We start from the raw sequence: 24,005 nt of genomic DNA on the forward strand, positions 1-24,005 counted from the left end.
CTGTACTAGTGTTGGTGGAAGAAATGGGTATATTTATAGGCCCCTAATATGAAATGGGGGACCAGCAGGAAACGTGGAGGGCGGGAAAGAGTGGGTCTAGGTGGTGGTGGTGGTAGTATCAAGGGGGTTTAGTTATTTTCAAAGCCGCAAGGGAGGCCAGCTGCACTGGAAGAGGCTTTGGTTCAAAGAACGCCAGGCGCCCCCCCACCTCTCTCTCTGTGACACATCCATGTCCCACCGCTCTTATCAAAGAGCACCCCGGCAGCAACCTGGCTTTCATTTGGGGGACAGTAGCAGGTCCCGCTCTGTTATGGCAGGCTCTGGGCCAGGTGGAGAATGTGAGTGTGTGTGTGTCCAGGAGAGAACATCAAAGAGTAAAGTGACTGGGGGAGAGAAACCCGGGATTCCAACGGACTCCTAATCGAGTTAGCCTGGGGAGTCATTACATCCTCTTTTCTAGTTCACGTAAGACCGTTTGCTATGTTCCCCTGATCCCGTTGCTTTGACATGTCATTGTATTTTACTTTATATGCCTTTTAGCCTAAAGAATGTGTATGACTTAGCATTATATTAGCGTTGTCCTGTTAGCTTTGTTACGGTCCTAATGCAGCCCATTCATCATATTGAGTAGTGTAGCAAATGTGGAGGTATGGCATCAGACATCCACTGAAAAGGATTGTCATATACACCGAGTGTACAAAACATTAGGAACATGTATACAGTTCCACCCCCTTTTTACCCCCAGAACAGCCTCAATTCATCTGGGCATGGACTCTACAAGGTGGCAAGTGTTCCACAGGGATGCTGGCCCATGTTGACTCAACATGCCGCCTCCCCTTAATCTACACTGATTTGAAGTGGATTTAACAAGTGACTTCAATTATAGATCATAGCATTCACCTGGATTTACCTGATCAGTCTCATGGAAAAAGCATGTTTTGTACACTGTTAATCTTGGCTTTTTTTCCTTGAGTGGATGAGTGTCTTTTCTACGGTCTGCTTCAGTACATTAGAGGCTGTACTGAACTTTTGCCCCCGGGCACAAAAAGGTTCCCCTAAAGGGACAAATATTGCCCAGAAATGACCTCATTGGACAGAGGGGTACACCTTTCCATGCCCAAATTGATTAATGTGACGTCGTATGTGTGTATATGAACTTTTCTTTAAACAATTAGCAACTAAACATCTGTACCACCTATTTCATCGGCGAACACGTATTGTTCCACTCGGCTTCTAAAAACCCGGTTTCTCCTCTGCTCTTCCTTAGCATGCTGGCAGACAAGCTGAACATGACCCCCGAGGAGGCGGAGAGATGGATTGTCAACCTTATCCGCAATGCCAGGCTGGATGCCAAGATAGACTCCAAACTGGTAAGACTGACACCCTGCGTCTTCCTCGTCAATCAATCACCTCGGCTCCCACGCAATTGATTAGTTACGTTTATTTATTTTTTTAAACTCCTTCCTAATCGGGTAGATTATTCTGCGGTGTACCTCAAGATGCAGTATAAGTGCATAACTGTAGAATGATTTTAGACGAGAATACCAAGGCATGGGATTTGTCTGCCATTATCATAATAGGAGGGAAATCAACACAGTATGAAGTAAGCAACCACAATACCTTAACCTTTTTATGTCCTTGTTTTCCTCCACATTGGATTTTGCATGTTTTGGCATACCCGTCACGGCGCAGAGTTCTCTGTAATCATCAAATCAGTCTGGAATGACAGAATTACCTTGATGTGTACTGAGATTTACATAATTGTGTCCCGAGAGGCTGGCGGTTGGTGGTACGGTGTCTATGAGACCAGATGTGATTGGCTCTCCCCGCTGTGTGTTTAGGCCTAACTGTGCGCCCCTCGCCCTGTCCTGTTCTTATCCAGGGTCACGTGGTGATGGGGAACAACGCTGTGTCGCCGTACCAGCAGGTGATTGAGAAGACAAAGAGCCTGTCCTTCAGGAGCCAGATGCTGGCCATGAACATCGAGAAGAAGATGGCCCATGCCAGCAGGAACGAGGTAAGCGAGTTGTCACCACTGCCCACCCCCCCATCCCTTGTCAAAGACTAGACTACCTATTCCCTTTTCCAGCTGACTGTGTCTCTTACGTGGGTGACAGAGTTCAAAGCCCTCTTGAAATGATCAGCTCAGAGAACGGGGCTAAGAAGAATGTCGACGAACCAGCTTCAACAAAACGTTCCACTTGACACGGAATCAGCCAGTAAGAGCAGTTTTTAACGGAGCTAGCGGGCACTTTCATCATCACTTTGATCTTCATAGGCCTAATGACAAGGTAGATGTCAACACCGCTGTAAAACAGGGTTGTGACTCAGCTACCTCTGTGCAAATAAGGTTGATTCTCACACTAGCCTCACTGAACATTACTCAGACTACGGAGTTCCCTCCACTTAGTACAGGTCCCCACAGATGTTTGGCTTGGGGTCCAAATTTCGGTCTGTTTTGATCTTGACTGTGTATGAATGGTATGCAAGACTATTCCACGAAGGCAATCTTCATTGATCGCGCACATCCCTGAGCCCAACCCTCTCCCCACGCCAGCAGTGCTCCTTGAAGTAGGGGAGAGAAGGACATGTCTGTAAAACCACAGTCAAACAGATTCTTAACCTTTTATAAATGAGTCAGTCCACCGCCTCCCCGGCCCTCTCAGATTATATTTATAATAACTATCTAATCACGACGGGGCCAACTAGTGTGCTTTAAATGTCCAGTTCTGAGTAGGTATATTTTGATGTGTTTAGTTACCACCTCTCGATTGTTTGAATATCTGCAGTAAGAGAGCTGCTATATCTCTGTTCAGTAAAAGCAGAGGCCCTCATTAAGTGATTTCTGTAATTAGACAAGAGACTGCAAACAGTGTCATTACATCCTCAGGGCTACAAATCACTTCTAATACATTTACTGCCTGCCGTCTGGATGGGCTGTTTGGGGGTTCGGCACGCATTCCATTTTAAGTCCACTTCAAGTGTACAACTACATACACTCATGGGGATTTCTATGTTTCTAATTCGTCACATAATTTATTTGTAATGTGGACACAGAATTCATTAAATCTCAAACAAAATAATGTATGTCTGTCAACTGGTAGTCTAACCTCTCCTCCCTTTTCTCTAACTTTTTCCCCCCTAGACACCCAACTGGGCAGGTCAAGAGACTGGCTTTTAGCAAGACACCACCGAGAATGTTTTTATTCCTGTTTCTACACAGCATTCCCATCCAGCAACAACATCGTGTTTTTTTTTCTTTTTCTGCTTGTCCCTCAAGGAGCAGAGGATTTTTTTTTTTCTCCCTTGGTTCAAGTCATCAGTGATTCAATAAAACAGACGTGCAAAAACCATTTCCACCAATGATTGCTTTATTTCTGGACATTACAGATGGCGGTTGAGGCCTAAGTGGTCTGACTTTGCATTGGTAATACTTGGAAGTTTTAATGTGCGCATTAAGTCACTGAGTGGTACAGTTAATACTGTTTTGGGTGATACGGCTCATGTATGCGCTGTAATGATAAATGACTGTTTAGTCTATTGGGTTTTATGGTGTTTTAGTGGCCCAGTTCACCATGGCAGTCACACAGCAGGGGAAGTGGGAGGAGGGGGCAGACAGAGGTGATGTACAGTTAATAGTGGTCATATTCTCTGCCAGTCATCTTTCCCTCTGAGGACATGAGGGACTCGTAAACCTCCATTAGCCAGACGAATCAGTTTAATGTGCCTCTAGCGCTCCTCACCTCCTGCTCTCACCAACTCTTCCTTCAGCTTCTGTGTTCTCATGTAACTTTCTTTCCCTTTACCTCAACTTTACCTTGTTCTCGACGGGGAGATTGTTTCAGGTAGGTGACTACTCTTGTGTGTGACTGGTGGTCCTTCGGTAGACTGAAACTTCCATAGGCTGCTGCATCTCTGGAGAGAAACGAAGAGGTGCTTCCTGCTTCCATGGCACTCGGGGCTCGGAGCCAGACGATTCAAACACTGACGTCACCTTGGACCAGTTCAGCGGGGAGGATAAAGTGATTGGTTTACCGGTCCTTCGCCATGACGCATCATGAAAATAAGTTATCCTAGCCCTTAATTATCGTTCACCTTACCAGTGCACTCTCCGGTGTTGTTTTAGTCGGATGTCCAGGCCAATACCAGACTTGCCGCAAACAACCCTTTGACCACAATGTCTGTCACTGCACGAGAATAAGTAATAAACAGGCAGAAGTTCACTATTGGTTTTGGCTGGGAAACTTCCACAATTTTGTTTTTACATATTGTCTGAGGTTTTCATCCCACAAAAGGTTTGCAAGCGGATCCTCTGAAATGGAAAACGTGCATTGTGTTATTGCTTGAGGTTAGAACAATCTCCCCTTTTCTCCTGTGTCTTGTATAAAACCAGCGTGACAATGTGTAAAAATGGTAAATGTCATGGAAGGTCTGGCTTTGGACTGTGGGTTGATATTTCTATATGACACAGCTCCTCCCTCCATTGTCTACAATAAATCATTTTTAATCGTGCTATGTTTGAATGTTAGATAACTCGAGCAGGGTATTGGTAAATACAAATCATTAATGGTTTTCACTACAAAGCCTTTGGTAGTGATTTAAAACATTCATTGCTTTTTTTTACGGTCCTTAATGTATTTCATTTTCTTGTTGACTGGTCAGACTAAATTGACCTCTGGCTTTTCAGACGAAAACATCCAAGGTTTAGACGTGTGCTTTCTATACAAGGACTACGTATGGAGCGTAGCAAATGCTTTACACCAATCTGTAACCCCTGGGCCTCAGTCATTTCCTAAAACACTTTATTTTGAGTAGGATATTGCTTCCCATTTGGTGGCAGACAGTTGTCCTGATAAGCACCTGATAAACTAATTTCTTAAAATAAATAAAAGATTAAGTGCCACACCTAGTGGTCCAAAGGGGGTACAGCATTTACAACCTATTTCTACCAGAACAGGAGGTGAACACTGGACCTTGTGGGTATCAGGAAATCTGAAGTAAGGCCTAACCATAGATTTTTAGTCTTTTTTTTTTCAGGACAGGTAGTAGGCCTATCCTGTCCTCAGGTATTTTGAGGTGATGCAAGTGGCTAATGGTTAATTGTTTTTAGTTTTGTGTCAATTGATTAGGTAGATTGTTAAAGTTAGTAACTTTATATCACATTCATTAGTGGAGCAAATAGTTGTCCAATCACATGACATTCTCCCAGCCTTTGCAGCTTTTGAAGTTCATGCATTCTTGTTTCTTGGGAGCAAATGACAATGACAGCAACGACGATGAAGGTAAAACATAGATGATCATTGTCTTCCCAATTTATCCATTCAAATTATACTTTTAAATACATCCGCGTCAAAGCCATACAGCTATGTTTTCTTTGAAATCCTAAAATGAGAATAACTTAAAGCACTGCAATTCACTAGCTTTTTGAGACATGAATAGACATATTTGTCATATGGTGGAAATAACAGTTTAACCATGCAGGTACTACTCCCGACAAGATATATCGTTGAGAAGACGTTTCCTGTTGGTGTTAAATGTGATAGAAAGGGTGCACACATGTCGGTGATAGGCCCATTTTGAGCAAGACCACTTCTCATTGGTCAATTGTTCATAATTGAACGACCAAACAAACTCCGTTTCCAAACCACATAGAAAAAAACGTAAAGTTTCATTTGGAATTTGAGAGAGTGCCTATAGGTCATTCAACTTCCAAACTAGGGGTGACGATAGCTTACAACAATACCCCACTCAAACGTCACGTGTTGTGCCTCATTTCACACGAGAATCAAAACGGCTGCGTTTATTGTTTCCTGCACTAGGACCCGGAGGGAGCCTCGTTGTTGTGTTAGAGGACCTAGGCAGCTAAATAGCATGTGTCATCTTCATTATCTAAAATAATAAGAAAAAAATACTTCACTCTGGTCAAGGGGCTTCTAATTCTGAGCAGCCCCACAGATCTAGAGATCTCCACGTGACAGGAGCAGCTATATGAGAAAGCAACCCAAGCATCAGGACCAGTAGTAACCTACCACTTCACCTCCGCTCGAAGCGCAGATGCAGACAATCTAGAGGAGAATCTACTGGCTTTATATCCTTTGCTTTAAACCCCAAGGTAAAACGAGACGTCTGAATGGTGTAGACAAGTTTGTTGAAGTGAAGGACACGCTTTCACCGGGGAAGCAGGTATTATCGGAATAAAACTCGCGTGCATCTCAGGGAGAAGGGAGATCACTCGGACCTCTGTTCTCTTCAGAATAACTTTTCGTACAAGAGGTGATGCTGTATGCTCCAAATCCACTGTGGCTTTCTGAAGTGGATTTAGACTGTCACATGCAGGTATGTTTCATGTTGTGTTCATTGTTAAACGCAGCTTCTTGCGCTCATTATATTGGAAGGTTATTGCATGTTTGAGAAGCGTTAGAATGTTACGCGTTAATTTCATACCAAGCTCTTTTGTCGAGAATGGAGAATAAATTATTAACACGTGGGGCAGAAAAAATGTTTCATTATTGCAGTGTATTTAAATACAATAGGCTTAGCCTCCTAAACTCCATAGATCAAGTATTCTTCCCGTGTTTGGATAGATGTTGATATTGTCACATTTGTTATCACAATAACCCATATCTTTATTTTTACAGCACTCAAAGGGACACTTGTGAATGAAGGGGTGAACTTCATAAACTTCATAAAATGATATTATTCAGTGGTGAGATATTATGTTGTCGCTGCTCGTTTAATGTGTGACAAATTGGAATCATTCAAGAAACTGGAGGACACGAACCAGATAATTCATCCCAAACACCACTGGCACTTCTCATTCGAGTCGGAACACCAGCCGTCCAGATGCAGTTTCGACTTTTCTCATTGGCTTTAATCGTGTTGCACTGTATGGAGTACAGCAACTGTCAAACGCAGTCAAATCGCTGGAGGAGGAACAAAAGAGGTAAGTGAAAAATCGTCGATATATGCATATATCATCCTTGCCAATGTGACAGTTGAGAGCGAGAAGTTTTGGATAGTTTCTGAGCCAGCAACATTATAAAAATAAAAATAGAAATGGTCGAACAGCTAATATGAAACATTTTGAGACCAAGAGTTGAATCAACATTTGTTGCCATTGTATATCCGGTTCTGCTTATTGATTAGATAATTACCTTGTCAATTTATTCAGACAACACGTCGCCTACACGTTGACACTATCATCGTCCTGAGCGCAGTGTATTGATCAGGATACAGTGACCGTCCAGCATCCTGTAGACTAGGGCTAGGGTATTTGATTGAGGTGATGCATTTCTGGTAAGTGCGTTCGTGAGTTCCTGGATGAGTTTTATGCACTCTGATATTATCAACCAACTGCCACTATAAGATTAAAAGCGCAGTGAAAAAATTTATTCGAGCCACCTAATATATCCATCCCGCCAAAACGAATAGTGCCACAGCGGTGTAAACCAGTAGCCGAGTCTGCCCAGACTGTGGGTATATTTTACAAGGCAACTGTTCGCGACTTCATGAGTTCAACGTGGAAAATATTTGACTAAATTGTAACAAATTGGCTAGACTTCACCACTCAAAGACATAGATAGTTGTATTACTAGATTACAGGTAATTCTTGAAGTTGTGTTTTGGGGACATTTTGGAAAATGCGCAAAATGAGCGTTTTGGACACATAACGGTCATTGTTTGCTGCCAACCCAAGTATGCCTGATAAGATTTGTGATATTGTTATCTGCTTCGCGTTTCTAACATAGTTGCTGTTGGTGAGTCGTTTGGTCAAATAGCCTAGGCTACCCCACATTGCTTCGGGCTCTCTGTGCTTTTACCTGTCCGACTGTCCGTGCCAACAAAGAGAGGTCTGTGTCTTTAATTAAATGTGGTACTGCTTAGTAGGCTACAGCGACTAGACGGTGAGAAGATGGCAGTGCGGCTCTGTCTATCTATTGTCGAGCGCAGCGGCGTAGGGGGGCGTATTGTGGGAGTTTTAATGAATAGATGCTGAACCCCCTTCCCCTGTCATGAATTCCTCCTCTCCAACCTCCTAAACTGGATTTAATTGATCTCATAACCGCCGGGTTATCTTTAAACAGTTGGTACACACATAACAATCGCCCTTGGATCTGTGGCATAAGCAAGGTCCTTACTCCAGTGGTGGCAAGGGAGAGTGGGAACACTGCTTAATCTGAAGTGTGTGTGCTGTTTCTTACTGACCCCTGGTTATAGCACAAATACCCTAAACTGAACATGTTAGGTCTATGTGGTGTGGAGTACAGTAGGATGATCCTCTTCTCAATGCATGTTTTTGGGGGTTGTAAATTGTAAGGCAATCACACATTTAATCATATGCAAGGCATGCCAGGGGGAACCTCCACTCCTGGCTGCAAGCCTTCCACTGCCCATCTGCAAATAATCAAGCAATCACAGTAGGGTACTGGCACACACACTTTTCTCTGCTCCTCTATTTTTCTCCTAGGATTGGTGATCTCAGATGCTCCATACTATAATGTTCTTAATGGGATCAAACTTTTTGGCACGGAGTGGAACTGGTGAAGTTTGAGATGCTTATAGGGAGAGAGGCAAATTGATAATGGCATAGGTGTGTGTGTTTGTTTGTGTTTCTGTGTTTGTTGTTGATAGAAGTGGTTGAAATGCTTTTGGCTAGCAGGCTAGAGAGGTATAACCCGTGTGTGTGTGTGTGTGTGTGTGCAAGAGAGGGAGGGAGGGAGGTGAGAGCAAAAGGTTAATTTATACATTTGACCCTGAGGGTGGGATTAGGCTGAGCTGTACACACATTACCGTAAACTCTCTGAACATCTCAAACTGGATGCTCCAGCCCTCAGCAATGTATGGGTTTTGTACAGATAGTTCTTTGGCGGGAGGTGGAGGATTGGTTCCTGTTGTTTTGGAATGGAATGGCCCAACTGAGGCCAAAAGCGACATTTAGCACACACTGGCAGGCAGCAAAGCTTTAGGTTTTCACTTCCTTCCTTTATTTATTATGGTTATTGAGAGAAGCATGTGAGAGAGAGATCACTGTTCAATGTGCTCTGAGAGGGCTGAATATTTATGCCTTGCCCTCGAGATTCACTATGACAGCTCTACATACAGTATGTCTGGCAAGCAGCAGTAACATAGTGAGGTTTCCAAATCAGTCTGGAATGTTCTGTCCCAGACACATTTTAAAAACTGAATATGGAATTGGTCACGTTAAGCTCCCCAGGCATATATATTTTATGGGTAAAGAAAAATATCCTGTGTGTAGAGGAACAAATGTCTTTACCTTTCAGGCTGAAATAAATTCAAATAAGTTGGCTGAAATAAGTAGTAGAGCCTTTGCTGTTGACATAGAGTATATGATTGGATTAGCTAGGGAAGTGTATGGGAATGCAAGAGTGAAAAGCAGGGCAGTTCTCGTCGGCAACAGTCTGTGTTCAAAGGCAAACTGTAAGAGAGTCAGGCTAAGGCTAAATTAAGGGAATCTGTGGTGTAAATGGTTTGATCATGTCTTGCAAGCAACTCCTATACTCTACTACATGACTCAATCCCCTGTTCCACTGTAGTTAGTTTTTTCTCTTCATATTAAACCAATGATTTACACCTCCTTACTCCCCCATCCTGCCCACTAAAAAAGGGGAACTCATGCCAATGAAGCCTCCTATGATATCATTGCTACACTCAAGGATATTGGTTTTCATTTTTATTCTCTGGCTAATGATGCCACCTGCTGACTACATAAAAACAGACTCAAGTACCAATGTTGCCTGGAGGAAGAGATGCACCATGGGTCAGGGGAGTTTGTAAATCCACTACTAGGAAATGGCTATAGTAGTGAAAGACTGTACAGCACTAGGGTTGCACATTTTGGGGAATATTCAGAGTTGGAAACTTTCTGTGGGAATTAACGGAAAGATATGCAAATTAATATTAATACCATTTAAATGTAGATGTTTTTTGCATTGGATATATTTACCATATCATATGGAGACAGAAACATGAACCTTTTACCTTATCATAAGTAGACATAATTGCAAATGATTAAATCTTTCCAATAGAAATGTAAAAAAGAAATATTTAGTTACGAATTGAACTTTAATTAAATGACTTGACTCTTCACATGGGATGATTTCACTGAACAACAAAAGAAAGGGAATATTGAATGATCCCCAATGATCCATCGCATCTCCCAAAAACCTTTAACATACATCTGTAAAATGATAGTCTAGAGACTAAAGCTTTGGTTGTTTCCTCTCAGGCTTCCGTGTCTTCTCCCTGGACCTCCTCAATGTCCACCTCTTGAACATCAGACTCTGAGGCCTCATCTACACTGTCACTTTTCAACCTTGTTGAGGATGGCTCATTGTCAGGCTTAAAAAGCCTAACATTTTTCCAGATTGCCACCAATTTTTCAACTGTTGTATTGGTCAGCCTGTTGCGTGCTTTGGTGTGTGTGTTCCCAAACAAGGACCAGTTGCGCTCTGAGGCAGCTGATATTGGTGGGATTTGGAGGATGATGGCGGCAACAGGGGAAAGAGCCTCAGATCCACAAAGTCCCTTCCACCAGGTGGCTGATGAGATATGCTGGCACTACTGCCATATTGCATCTCCATCCCAAAGCCCTTGCTTGGAGGTGTACTTCACCAGACTGCCAAGAACCTTGCCCTCATCCTGGCCAAGGTGGCAAGACATGGCAATTATATCACATTATAGGCCTCGTTGATCTCTGCACCAGACAGGATGCTCTTGACAACATACTTGGGGTCCAACGTGTACGCTGTAGTGTGTATGGGCTTCAGGCAGAAGTCTTCACGCTTTTTGATGTATTTAATAACTGCAGTTTCCTCTGCTTGGAGCAACAGTGAAGTGGGCAGGGCAGTACGGATTTCTTCTCTTACATCTGCAAGCGGAGTCTGAACATCAGACAGGATTGCATTGTCTCCCTCAATCCGTGCAATGGCTACTGCTATAGGTTTCAGGAGATTCAGGCTGCTTACCATTCTCCCAAAATATATAATCCAGTAGGATCCTCTTGATATGAGATCCTCTTGACTGTGATATGGCCATTTCCAGGAGACTGTCAAACATGATGACAACACCACCCCAACGGGTGTTGCTGGGCAGCTTCAATGTGAGGCTCTTATTCTTCTCACTTTGCTTGGTGAGGTAGATTGCTGCTGAAACTTGATGACCCTTCACATACCTAACAATTTCCTTGGCTCTCTTGTAGAGTGTATCCATTGTTTTCAGTGCCATGCTGTCTGTGAGGAGCAGATTCAATGCATGAGCAGCACCGCCAATGGGTGTGATGTGAAGGTAGGACTCCTCCACTTTAGACCAAGCAGCCTTCATGTTCACAGCATTGTCCAGTGCAAATACCTTCTGTGGTCCAAGGTCATTGATGACTGCCTGCAGCACATCTGCAATGTAGAGACTGGTATGTCTGTTGTCCCTTGTCTGTGCTCTTGTAGAATACTGGTTGAGGGGTGAAGATGATGTAGTTAATTATTCCTTGTCCACGAACATTTGACCACCCATCAGAGATGATTGCAATACAGTCTGCTTTCTCTATGATTTGCTTGACCTTCACTTGAACTCTGTATCCAGCAAATGAATAGATAAAGCATGTCTGGTTGGAGGGGTGTATGCTGGGCGAAGAACATTCAGAAATCTCTTCCAATACACATTGCCTGTGAGCATCAGATGTGAACCAGTTGCATACACAGCTTGAGCAAGACAGTCATCAGCATTTCTTTGACTACGTTCCTCCATTGAGTCAAAAAAACATCTGATTACAGGAGGACCATGAGCTGTTGCTATCGATAAGGTGTCTGATTCATCATTTTCACCTTGAATAGAAGTAGAGGGACTTTTGTCAGAGGTTGCTTGTTGTGAGCGCTGAGGGAAGTTTAAGCACTTGGCCAGATGATTCTGCATCTTTGTTGCATTCGTCACATGATTTGGCATAGTATTTGCAAATGTACACAGCTTTTCCTTCTACGTTAGCTGCAGTGAACTATCTCCACACATCAGATAGTGCCCGTGGCATTTTCCTGTAAAGATTAAATGAGAAAAAATAATAATAATAATACAATTCCATATACATAGTTAAGCAGTTACATTAAACAACTCCTTTGTAAGATAAATGTTTTAAAATGAAACATGTATGGAAACAGGTGAATTAACACTCCTCAGTTAGCAGGCTCAAGCAAGCTAAAAACCCACATGGTAGCTAACTAGCAGAAATAGTTAAATTATAAATGATTTAAAACACACTTTGCTGTAGGCTACTATTTACTATTTAACAAAAAAATTATGTATGTCATAAAATATATTCACCCCACCCATTATTGTAATCAAAACTTACCAGAAAGCAGGTAGTCCTTTGCTCAGACAGTGTAGTTGTGTGGGCTCAATAGCATCTCATTGGTGTGCAAGATCTTGAGAATCAGCTGTACATGTGATGGAAGAGTGCACTGCACATGTGATGTGCACTGCACATGTGATGTGCATGCAGAGGGTTGCAATTCCATGAAATTGGGGATAGTTTAACCAAAATATGCCACACAACCTAGAATTGCCCACATTAAAGGTTCACTATTATAAGCTAACTTTTTTTAAATGAATTTAAGCAAAATTCCCCAAATTCCAGGGATTAACTTCTTATGGAAAATTTTCCCGAAATTCTCATCAGCCACCTGGTGGAATTGACTTTATGGATCTGAGGCTCTTTCCCATGTTACCTCCATCATCCTCCAAATCCCACCAACGTCAGCCACCTCAGAGCGCAACTGGTCCTTGTTTGGGAACACACACAACAAAGCACGCAACAGGCTGACCAATACAACAGTTGAAAAATTGGTGGTCATCCGGGAAAATTTTAGGCTTTTGAGCCTGACAACGAGACCTCCTCAACAAGCTTGGAAAGTGACAGTGTAGATGAGGCCTCAGAGTCTGATGACATGTTGAAAATGGTTTTGGGAGATGTGATGGATCATGAGTTTCCACCTCTGAAAATTCCCAAAAATGTGCAACCCTACTTAGAAGGATATGCCTTACATTTACATTTGAGTAATTTAGCAGACACTCATTCAAAGCTACTTAAAGGAGCAATTAGGGCTAAGTGCCTTGGTCAAGGGCACATCAGCTGATTTTTCACCTAGCCGGGTAATGGCCCAACACTCTTAACTGCTAGACTACCTGCCATCCTGAAAGCACTCAGACCGCACTTGCTAATTCTCTGTATTTTCTGTGAGAGAAATGGATACAAATAGCATGACAGCATCTGCTAAATGTCATATTATTATATGTTAATAGTATGACTGTCTATTAAATAGCTTATTGTCCCTCTTATTGTTTGGTGGACATGAAGCCATTTTAAACCGACTCCACGAGGCCACTCTTAAAGCAGCTTTGCCACTCTGTCTTTGGAAAAAGTGAAAAAGGGGCCTGCAGACTTGTCTTTTAACAAGTCCTTTTCACATAATGCCACTCTAATCCACGGGATGGGCGCCCTGTATCCTGTTTGTGTGCACGCTCTCTCCTAAGCCAGGATCACTGTGTGACTTTTTTATTCCACAGCAGCAGTGCGTTTCTCCTGGCTGGTTATGAAGGAGCCCTGTACGTTGTGCACCGGCGTGTCTCCACGCAAAGCGGCACATGGAACGATCACTTTACAGAAACGCTGAAAAGCAATCTGGGGCTAATGGTGTGGAATAGCGGTAACCCCCATCCTCCTAAATGCTGCTCCTTGCCGAGGGGGTTTTTAAAGATGAGAGGGGGTGGAGGGACGGGAGAGAACATATTTAAGCAGATCAGCTGGATGTGGCTGAATGTGAGCAGCATCACCTGAGAGGGATTACTGCTCGCCAAGTCTTGACCTGAGCCCTGGCTGCAGCGTCTAAGAGGAACCGTGTTCCCTTTCTCTTCCCAGGACCCATCAGCCAAGCAGTTCATGTGTGTGTGCATGCATGCAGGTGTGTTTTTGTGTTTGGACAGTGCCAATTTTGTGGAAAATCATGGCAGGTAATTCAAGTTTTCAGCATTGACAAATAAATTCAGTAACTTTTGCGGCGAGGTCAGTCTGGTGGGACCCACTAACCCAAGCATGTCCATCCTGTCTGTAGTGTAGCAGACCTACTAGGTCTCATTCACAGCCGTATCAAATGAAGCCGGTGAAAGGGTCCTCAGTCCTCAGTGCACCGATGCCATGCTACACTGGTGGAAATCCCCCAGAGGAAAAAAACAACACAGGTGTCATGAACTTGTAGTCAGGCTCAGAGAGATTCCTCAGGACCCACGTGACAAGCTGTGGGTTATCTGTTTCTGTTTTGTCTTCATTTTCTCTCACCACAAAAAAAAACATTGCCTATTCACCCTCTGCCTAGCCCCCTTCACCCTATAAACTCAATTAGCCCTAATTCATTTAAATGGATGGCGGTGATTTTGATGGTGGTGTAGTAAGTTTGCGAACTAGAGGGCTTAGGTTTTTCCACTTTCTCCTTTTTTTGTGTGCGCCGTTTCGTGTCTGAGCGAAGACTGAGGAAGATCCATTTCACACAGAGGAGAGGGCTGGTTTTATACACTTCTACACGTTTCCATTTATCAGGTCACTGCAGAGAAACAGTCATTGTGTGTAGATTTGGTCCGTGTTTTTTTTTTTTTTCTCTGGGAAATACACAAGATCTTCTCTTCCACCCTCAATCATTGTCATCAGAGGATCCCATATGTTGGCAACACTAAATGCCAAACAGATGTTTTTCTTTAAGGCTACATTTTACCACACTGTGAAAGTTCATTTTCGGAAATGTGAAGTAAAATGGACTTATTATATGAATCTTCTAATACACTCCATATTTCCCAGTGGTGATTGGAAACTCCAGAGCTGGAGACAAAAGGTCCAGTGTCCCTTTCGAGTGAGAGGGAAATTTTGCAACCATCACCTATGTTATTCTCACAATAGCACGCCTGCCTACAGCAATTACACCTTAATACGTTTTCCTATAAAGCTACTAAATATGGCCAGCCAGTTTGGTTCAATACGCTTGAGTTTATTGGGCCATAAAAGTCATCATGTGGGGATCGTTTCTAAGTGGTGCGAATAAAACAACAAAAAATAAGCATTTAAACACACAAGTGAGTCATGCGAGGGCTCCGGAGGTAGGTGAGAGGACCAGAGACAGAGGGAGGCCCTCGTCAACTAACCTCTCACTATACTCATGTGAAGAACAACACTCAAGCATTTACTCAGAACAGTGTATTGATAATATGGTCATAATTGGTGTGATTCTTAAGTAATACTATAAGTATTTCATAATTGTCATAGACTCCAGCCACCCCAGTCATAGACTATTCACTCTGCTACCGCGCGGCAAGTGGTACCGAAGCGCCAAGTCTAGGTCCAAGAGGATTCTAAACAGCTTATATCCCACACTCCTGAACATCTAATAAAATGGCTACCCAGACTATTTGCTTTGCCCCCCTCTTTTACGCCGCTGCTACTCTCTGTTATCATCTTTGCACAGTCACTTTAACAACTCTACCTACATGTAGATATTACCTCAACTAACCGGTGCCCCCACACATTGACTCTGTACCAGTACCCTCCCTGTATATAGACTCACTGTTGTTATTTTACTGCTGCGCTTTAATTACTTGTTACGTTTCTAATCGCTTATTTTTTAAACTGCATTGTTGGTCAGGGGCTCGTAAGTAAGCATTTCACTGTTGTATTCGGCACATGTGACTAACATTTAATTAGAAGTATGGGGATCACTATAAAAATGAGGGCATATGTTAGGAGGTTAAAAGCTGGAACTTGATTGGCCAGCAGTTTAGCAGCCGTTGGGCTGCAGGTGATTAACATCACCACTCCTAGGGACATAGCCAGAGACACAAAGGCAGGGAGGGAATAGGGATGGTCCAGTGTTGTACTACTGCAGTGAGCCACATATCTGACTCGTTTGCCATGTCTGTGTGTGTTTGTCTCCGTGTGCCTGCAGACTAGTACCTACTTTGGATCGATCTCTGCAAGGCCCTGGTAACTTGAGATCAGGAGCCCCCCTCCCCGTGACAAATACAGAGGCAGGCAGACAAGCGTGTGGGGTTGGTCTTTGGCTCTGCAGAGTATTTACATCCACGCCTGCTCTAATGGCTGCTACAACAACAGACAGGGAGGCATGGTGGAGCTGTGTGATCCAGAAAGCAGGGCTCTCTCTACCCCCTCCCCACCCTTTATTAAGACTCGACAGATGGACATGCCTCCTTTTTCCCCTCCTCTCTGCTTTTATTGGACCTCCTAATTATGCTTACACGCCACATCAAAATAAGGCCCAGGATGCAATGCCTTTGGTATGGGGAGGAAGTGAGCCGGTCAGATGCAAAAAAATGTCTCACTTCTTGGAACTTGCCTGTAATTTAGGAATCCGCCGGACATGGATGTACTGTACTGGAGGTGATGGTGGTGCTCCCGAACCCACCCACTGCGTGAGGCTGCTGGATTGATGAATGCAGCTGGGGGTAGGGCTGGGGCTGGACCTGCGGCTGGGCTGGACCTGCGGCTGGGGGTAGGGCTGGGGCTGGACCTGCGGCTGGGCTGGGGCTGGACCTGCGGCTGGGCTGAGGCTGGGCTGGGGCTGGACCTGCGGCTTGACTGAGGCTAGGCTGGGGGTAGGGCTGGGGCTGGACCTACGGCTTGACTGGGGACAGACCTGGGGCTGGACCTGCTGCTTGACTGGGGCTGGGCTGGGGATAGGGCTGGACCTGTGGCTTGACTGAGGCTGGGGGTAGGGCAGGGCTTGGATCTGAAGCTAGAGCTATAGGACATGGGCATGACTTGGGTTAAAGCTTAGGCTGGGATATTGGACTTGTGCTGTTTGGTGCTGGGACTACTCAGTTGGGGCTGGAACCCGGGGCTGTATTTATATTTATTAAGGATCTGTGCACTAGGTTGGATCTAGGATTAGGTCTCGGGCTGGGGCCAAGTGCTGGTAGTCATTACAGGGCCCTGATGCTGAGTTTAGAGAGAGAGAGCGAGAGAGAGATTGTCGAGACGAACCAATGAGAGGCCTCCTCAATCATCTAATTAGGCTCACTATGTTGCTTCTATTAACAATGTTGACAGTCCCATACTGAAAAGGACTGTCAACACAGCCCCGTCATTCTGGTCTAACAGAAGTGAACAGAGCACTTTAGCCATGCCATGCACAAACCACATGGGTGACACTGGCAGTATATACAGTATGTAGTTACAAAGTTGTAGATAGAGAGTGAACAGTGATATATTCTCACCAAGTGCTGAATATGAAATGTCCCATTTAGATGCACTAAGTTACTTTCTCTGGATGATTATCCTGGCAAGACCCAAATACAGTGAAGGCAGAGCTAGTTAAAACCATGGTTCCTAATCCTGTGTACTTGGGGTGTCTGATGCATTCTGCTGGGTGGAAGGCATCCAAACAATCGTTCTCCTCTCCCTCAGACCTTGTCAGAGATGGAATGCATCCCGAGTCATTCCACATGGGCCCAGACATAAGACTGTCTGTAATATAGCTTACTGCATGGTTGGGTTTTGGTCAGTGTGTGGTTGTGGTCATTGTTGTTGCTTGTCTTGTTGTTGTCTGTGTTGACTCAAAGTCCATGTTCATTTGTGTGCTTTGCTCTGGCTTTATGCCACACAGCCAGGACACACAGAACAGACAGAGATGGAGAGAGATAGAAAGAGAAATAAACCATGTTAAGTGTAATCTAGGGAAATTTACAAGCCGCGCTAAGATTTTAATGTCGCGTGTGGCTACCTCACATTTCCAGCTTGTTTGGTTACTGAGTATGCTTTGTTGTGGTACTTTTATGCATTCTCGACTCAATTCAGTTTTTGTTTTTTTTGCTAACTTGGTTTAGGGACCAGACAGTGGAGCAAAACTGCGGTAGGGAAGATTGGTGAAGAAAATGTGAAAGGAGGAAAGAAAGAAACTGTTTCACATTTTTCAAATTCCTGTCTTTTTCTTACAGCTATTTGTATTACATCTTGGCTGACTTCTCCTTAACTCAATCAGATTTTTTTGGAACGGCAGCCAGGTCTCATGAGCACACTGTGTAAACAACTTTCACAGACAGGAGCCCTAACTAATAGGTGTAAGTAGGCAGGGGTCACATGTAGTTTACATACTAATGGGTTTCGAGATGGCACGGCCATGATGGGGTAAGGGACAGTAGCAAAGTGTAATGGTCAATTTAGGGCTGGATATTATCATTACAGCACAGTCGCTTGTACATACGCACACACTCTACAGTATGTGTATGGTTTTAGTAAGCAGTGTCTGGTTGAAAACAACACAATTGAAATGTAAGAGCCAGGGGAAGGATTATACCTAAAACACATCAGCTTTTAAGGATGTAGACAAAGTATGTAGAGAAGATTAGCACCTTTTTTCTAAGAGCGTATCTGGAACCTAAAAGGGTTCTTTGGCTGTCCCCAAAGGAGAAGTTATTAACAGAAAATGTATGGCAATCTTGAGTAACTTTGGTAATTTATAAAAAATGTATTCATATACAACATTAATTTATCTATGTCCATATTTTCCATGAGTTTCTAATAGATAGACCATATGGTTCAAGAGAAAATAGCCAAATGAATGAAAAAAAGCATTAACTCCAAATATTGAATCCACCAGTTTGATACCTAAACATTGACAACAAATACATATTGACAGACAAATAATTTAAAAGAATATAAAGAATATTTCATGCTGAAACCCTCATATTTAACATCAATGGTATTCACTAAATTGATGGTTTGTATTTAGTATAATGCTTTTTCAGCTTTGTCATTATATTTTTTATTTTAAAATGATCTTATTTCATATGTTTTACATGTGATAAGGCCACACAGGGACAGAGATTATTACAGACACCTGTGATAATCTGAAGTACTCAAAAGGGCCACTAGATGTCTTGTGGTAGATTACCTAAAAACCTTGAAAGATACCAAAATTCTAGTAGTTTACTGGTAAACTTACAAAGCTTCCAGTAGTATACCCCCCCCTTTGCAACTCTATTCCATGTAGATCCCTTACAGAGGGTTTACATGGTCTATCCACTTGAAACTCAAAGAAAATATGGAAACAAAAAGGGTTCTAAATGGAACCATAAAGGGTTCTCCTATGGGGACAGCAGAAGAACCGTTTGGGAACCCTTATTTTTAAGAGTATAGTTTTCTATGGATGTATGGTAACCCTACCACAACAGGGCTAGGAATTCCATCAGGCAGGATTGTTTAGACAAGAGAAGAGACTCCTGTGGTTTGAGTTATCATAACTCCTTAGCGCAACCAGTGCCTCGGGGGCTTGGGTAATAGCAGCGGCTCTTGCATAAAAAAAACTTTGTTGTTAATTTGTAATGGTAATTATTGTGGCATGTTGACACCTTCCAGGTAGGGACTTAGCCTACTCTAGGCCGTTGACTTCATTGTAATAAGACACTAAGGTCTTACATGCCACCCATGTCTTTGGATGGAAGCCACCCCCTAATTCACACGTATCGCATTATTTATCCTATCTAACACGTTTTGTTTTTTGTTTGTTCTTTTTTTTAGGAACTCGGTCCGGGTCTCAACTTACTGTTGCGTTAGAATAGTAGAATACACAAGGTGCAATTTCTAAATTTGGTCGTGCATCAGCAGTTTTGTTCTTGTCATGTCAGTCACTGACATTCACTCACCTGTCAGCAACAACAACAAAAAAGATTGATAAGTTAGTCTAGCCAGCTATCTAAACTTGTAGTAATCATGGCCGAATTACTGACCGAGTGGTCCCCATTGGTTTTGTTAGTCACTCTCACTCAGATATCATATTCAAAGCTGCAAATATTTCTCTCCAAACTATGGCAAAATGTGATAAATTGCTGGAAATTAGCTACTGCAAATGTTTCAAATTTCAAGCAACATTTTTTTCACTTAGGGCCCTCAAAAGGGAATGCAGACCCGCTAGCCACTGCGGCCCCTCATGATTAGTTCCTATTTTTTGTGGCCCCCAACCATCCATGTGAATTAGACATATGGTTCACTATCCTAATTTGAACACCTATTGCACATACCATACTGCCCCAAGAGGTGCAGTGTTTAAAAATGTTTCTGTACTTTGCCATCCGATTTCATTACTTCTATCGGAAATGCTCTCTAATACAGTCTTATACACCTTTCAAACCAATATGTTTTTCCTCCAACTTTAGCATCCCACCAAGTTTTTTTTGCTCAATTTTCTTTATATGTGAAAGGTATTGCCAGCAATAAAGCCTCTACTTTTATTTTCCGCCAACCGAACTAGTCATGAGTGCAGTAAAGTTCTGCCTACGGTATGAAATGTAGCCGTAATGCTGAGGCGGCATTGACACGCACTACACTCTTAATGTTTGCTAGGCAGTGCCAGTTACTACCATTCTCCTGCCAGTTTTAAACTTTGCGAGGCATGTCACTTCACCCATCTTTTCTCATAGCCCACCGCATGCAGTGTTTTCTTAACCACAACAGGATGTATCCATAAAGAATTACTGTTCCACTAAATAACGGAAATATTGGAATAAAGTAGGCTAATGCAATTTAAGTCATCAAATTTTTGCTGACTGAAACTCAGGATGAAAGTCATCCAATTGTTAGAATACATTTGAAGCAACAGCCTACCCGCCAGCGTGTGTTCACTATTTCAGCACCGTATCACGCTTTTTTTTTGAGACAAGCGTGGAGACTCGTCTTGATAAATCCACATTTGAATGTTGGTTAGGATACAATTAGGCTGTAGAAATGTTAGCTATGTTGAGGTGAACGCTGCTCATGATCATCTTGTCTAGTTGGCTCATGTATTAGCACTGGTGAACATTGGCCAGCATGTTATGTAGTTTAACAAGTGGATTATGTTGCTCTTCACTCGCAGTTGCTTAGTAGCCTACTCCCGACCAAAAGCCTTTGACTCGTCTTAATCAATCAATGTGATTTTAGTTTCATTGAATCAGCGTCTGTGTTGACTGTGATCAGGGTAGGCTAAGTGTCTTGTCTGTGTAATGAACACAATAACTATTGATTTCATGTGCATGGCACAGCCATGTAGCATATAGGCTGCACAGACCGGCAACATAATTTAACTCAAAATATGGCATTCTATTCTTTGAAAATAAATTATTAGTCTTATGTTTCTTAGGACCTGCCTAAAACAAATTAATAATGGATTTCGTTGTGATGGTATATATTCAATGGATTTATTAAAATTGAAGTTCACCCACATTGGCAAACGTCTACTCAAACTCATGTGCACGGAGATCTAAAACTCTTATCTCAACAAGAATGTGGTAGAAATGGGACATTTTTTTAAATATTTTTTTTTACAGGTAACATACCAGTAAGTCTATCTGTAAAGGGTAAGAAACAGTCCTCAATTACTAACGTTTGAAAACCCAAGGCGGTGCAATTCTTTCTCTTTCTTCCTCTCTCTCGAAAGGTGGTGGTGGGATTGGTGATATTGGAGCCGGGGAACAATGCTTTGAAGTTGGCTTTTTGTGGCGTGGACCATGTGTGAAAGTAAGACCGTGTCTCAGCCATCCCCCCCCGTGGAGCGCTCCACTTTTGACCCTGCGGATCACCTCAGATCTCCCTCCAGGCCGCAGGGCCGAGCGGGGGTGTGAGGATGTATCTTGTTAAAGGGTTAATGAGGTAGAACTGTGTGGCACGGTTCATGTTCACCCAGTGGAGAGAGGGAGGGCCGTAGTGATAGTCAGTGTGACTATGTATACAGTGTGCGTGCAGGGCTCTAAAGTGCGACCATTTTGGTCGCATATGCTCCTAAATATTTTGCACCAAAAATGTTTACCAGAATAATTGTTGTTATTAGTGCCATACCCCTCGGGCCCAGAGAGCAAATCAAGTGCACCTATAGGCCTACAGCTAGCTAATCAGATAGCTCAGATTACCGTGTCTGCAGCTTCCTCGAGCAAGATACTATGAGATTTCAAAAGTTGTATAACCAAGACTAGAGACCCAGCTAGCACATTAGGTTCATTAGATGTGGGAACGTACATTTTTTTGGTTTACCATTGGTTCTGGGAACGAAGCCATACGTTTCCTGACCGGTTAAACGGAAGTGAACATTTCACCTTCTTCTTGGAACGTTTATTTTTTAGGTTGATAACATTTTACTCTTGTTCCTTGAAAGTTTTCCTGGGACGTTTTATTAATGGTCTGAGAATGGATATTAGGTTATTTGGAGGTTTTTAAATTACTTCCTTAACTTTCACTGAATGTTTCAGTAAGACTTAATAACACTGCTAGCTTATTTTTTGTAAACTTTTTTTGAAATCCAAGCACAGATAGAACATGGAAACTCATTTGCTTTAATCATGGAAACATTAATTTATTATTGTGACATGGCATCAGTGAGATTCAAACCGATAATCCTCTGTTCATGGATTTGGTCCACTATCCCACCAGGATGGAGCTAGCATTCCATGTTTTGTTTTTTTTACACATAAAGCTGTTAATTTTTGTCTATTCAAACAGACCCTATTTCAAAAGGAAACAAGCACTCATTAAGATCAGGTGTGGCCAATTAGTGGGTGAGGCCAACACACCAGAACACACTTAACAAGATATAGGATAGAGTTTTGTTAATGCTCAGAACGGAATGAATGTTTTTAAATTACATTCTTAGAACGTTCTCTGAACGTCACTAGTTTTCTTGTGGTTTTTATGGAACATTAACGTTCTCGGAACAATGAGAACATGACTTTAAATGGAACCATGAGTAAACCTGTAGGAAACATAATGCTGATGTACTGAAATTCCCACAGAATAATGTTGTTATGTTCTTGGAACAATTTGAAATAGAACCATGAGGAAACCTTTAGGAAACGTTATGCTGAAGTACTGAAATTCCCACAGAATAATGTTGTTTCTTATGTTCTTGGAACAATTTGAAATAGAACCATGAGGAAACCTTTAGGAAACGTTATGCTGAAGTACTGAAATTCTCACAGAAGAACTTTGTTTCTTTACATTCTCAATGTCACACAAGTTGGAGAACTTTCCTAGAACATTATCAAAATTGAAATGAAATGTAACCATGTTTGAACTTTTAGGAAACGTTCTGTTAAAGTAATGAAATACCAAGAAAATAACTATTCCCAGAACGTTGTATGCAAAATAATCATAGGACAACCACGCTCTAAGAAACATATGGTTCTCAGAATGTTATGTACTAAGTGGGGAGAGACTGTCATGAATACAGCAAAGAGCTGCTGTTTTTAAGAGCAGTTCATGTTAATATTCAGAACTGTCAAATCTTTTTAGTCAACACTTTTATAAGCCATAAAATGAGCTTCTCCCTTCAGCCACTCGCACTTTAACCACCACTGCAATGAACGAATAGCAATATGTACTGAAAGTCTTGCATTGTTAATATTAGCGCATGAGGCTGAAATAATGGGGTGCGACTCCAGTTCCACCATCAGCTAGAAGAGCGCGCTCACTGGGCACAGACGTCAATTCAACGTCTATCCCACGTTGGTTCAATGTCATTTCATCGAAACGACTTGGAAACAACGTTGATTCAACCAGTGTGTGCCCAGTGGGCGTGCCCCTTTTTGGTCACGGTTAGTCTCGGCGGAGGGATGGTGAGGCGGACCCTCTACTGCTCCCTCCTTCTGCTGAAACTGACCATCAGATGCAGACAACATCAGTCCAGTAAAATAAAACAATATTTTACCTTTATTTAACTAGGCAAGTCAGTTATGAACAAATTCTTATTTTCAATGACTGCCTAGGAACAGTGGGTTAACTGCCTGTTCAGGGGCAAAATGACAGACCATGTCAGCTCGGGGGTTTGAACTTGCAACCTTCTGGTTACTAGTCCAACACTCTAACCACTAGGCTACCCTGCCACACAACGATTTAAATGAATGCTCACTCAGCTGTGCTTCATAAGTAATGCAACACCTGATCTGTTACCAGTCTGATCATATACGGTAACTGCCCAAAT

General features: G+C 42.7%; 2 protein-coding genes across 2 annotated transcripts in view; both read left to right on the forward strand.

Moving 5' to 3' along the window:
- LOC112223141 (eukaryotic translation initiation factor 3 subunit E) overlaps nucleotides 1-3,353 on the forward strand; it is a 47,469-nt gene extending 44,116 nt beyond the window's left edge. The window contains exons 11-13 of the mRNA XM_024386145.2: nucleotides 1,268-1,370; nucleotides 1,883-2,017; nucleotides 3,146-3,353. Of these exons, the coding sequence (XP_024241913.1) occupies nucleotides 1,268-1,370; nucleotides 1,883-2,017; nucleotides 3,146-3,181 (274 nt within the window). The 3' untranslated portion in view covers nucleotides 3,182-3,353. The remainder of the gene's footprint in view (nucleotides 1-1,267; nucleotides 1,371-1,882; nucleotides 2,018-3,145) is intronic.
- A 2,358-nt stretch (nucleotides 3,354-5,711) lies between these two features.
- The window catches only part of LOC112222576 (R-spondin-2), an 82,510-nt gene continuing 64,216 nt past the window's right edge, over nucleotides 5,712-24,005 (forward strand). The window contains exons 1-2 of the mRNA XM_042304447.1: nucleotides 5,712-6,336; nucleotides 6,639-6,943. Coding sequence (XP_042160381.1) covers nucleotides 6,844-6,943 — 100 coding nt within the window. The 5' untranslated portion in view covers nucleotides 5,712-6,336; nucleotides 6,639-6,843. The remainder of the gene's footprint in view (nucleotides 6,337-6,638; nucleotides 6,944-24,005) is intronic.

This window comes from Oncorhynchus tshawytscha, linkage group LG23 (genome assembly GCF_018296145.1).
Source record: "Oncorhynchus tshawytscha isolate Ot180627B linkage group LG23, Otsh_v2.0, whole genome shotgun sequence".
NCBI lineage: Eukaryota > Metazoa > Chordata > Actinopteri > Salmoniformes > Salmonidae > Oncorhynchus > Oncorhynchus tshawytscha.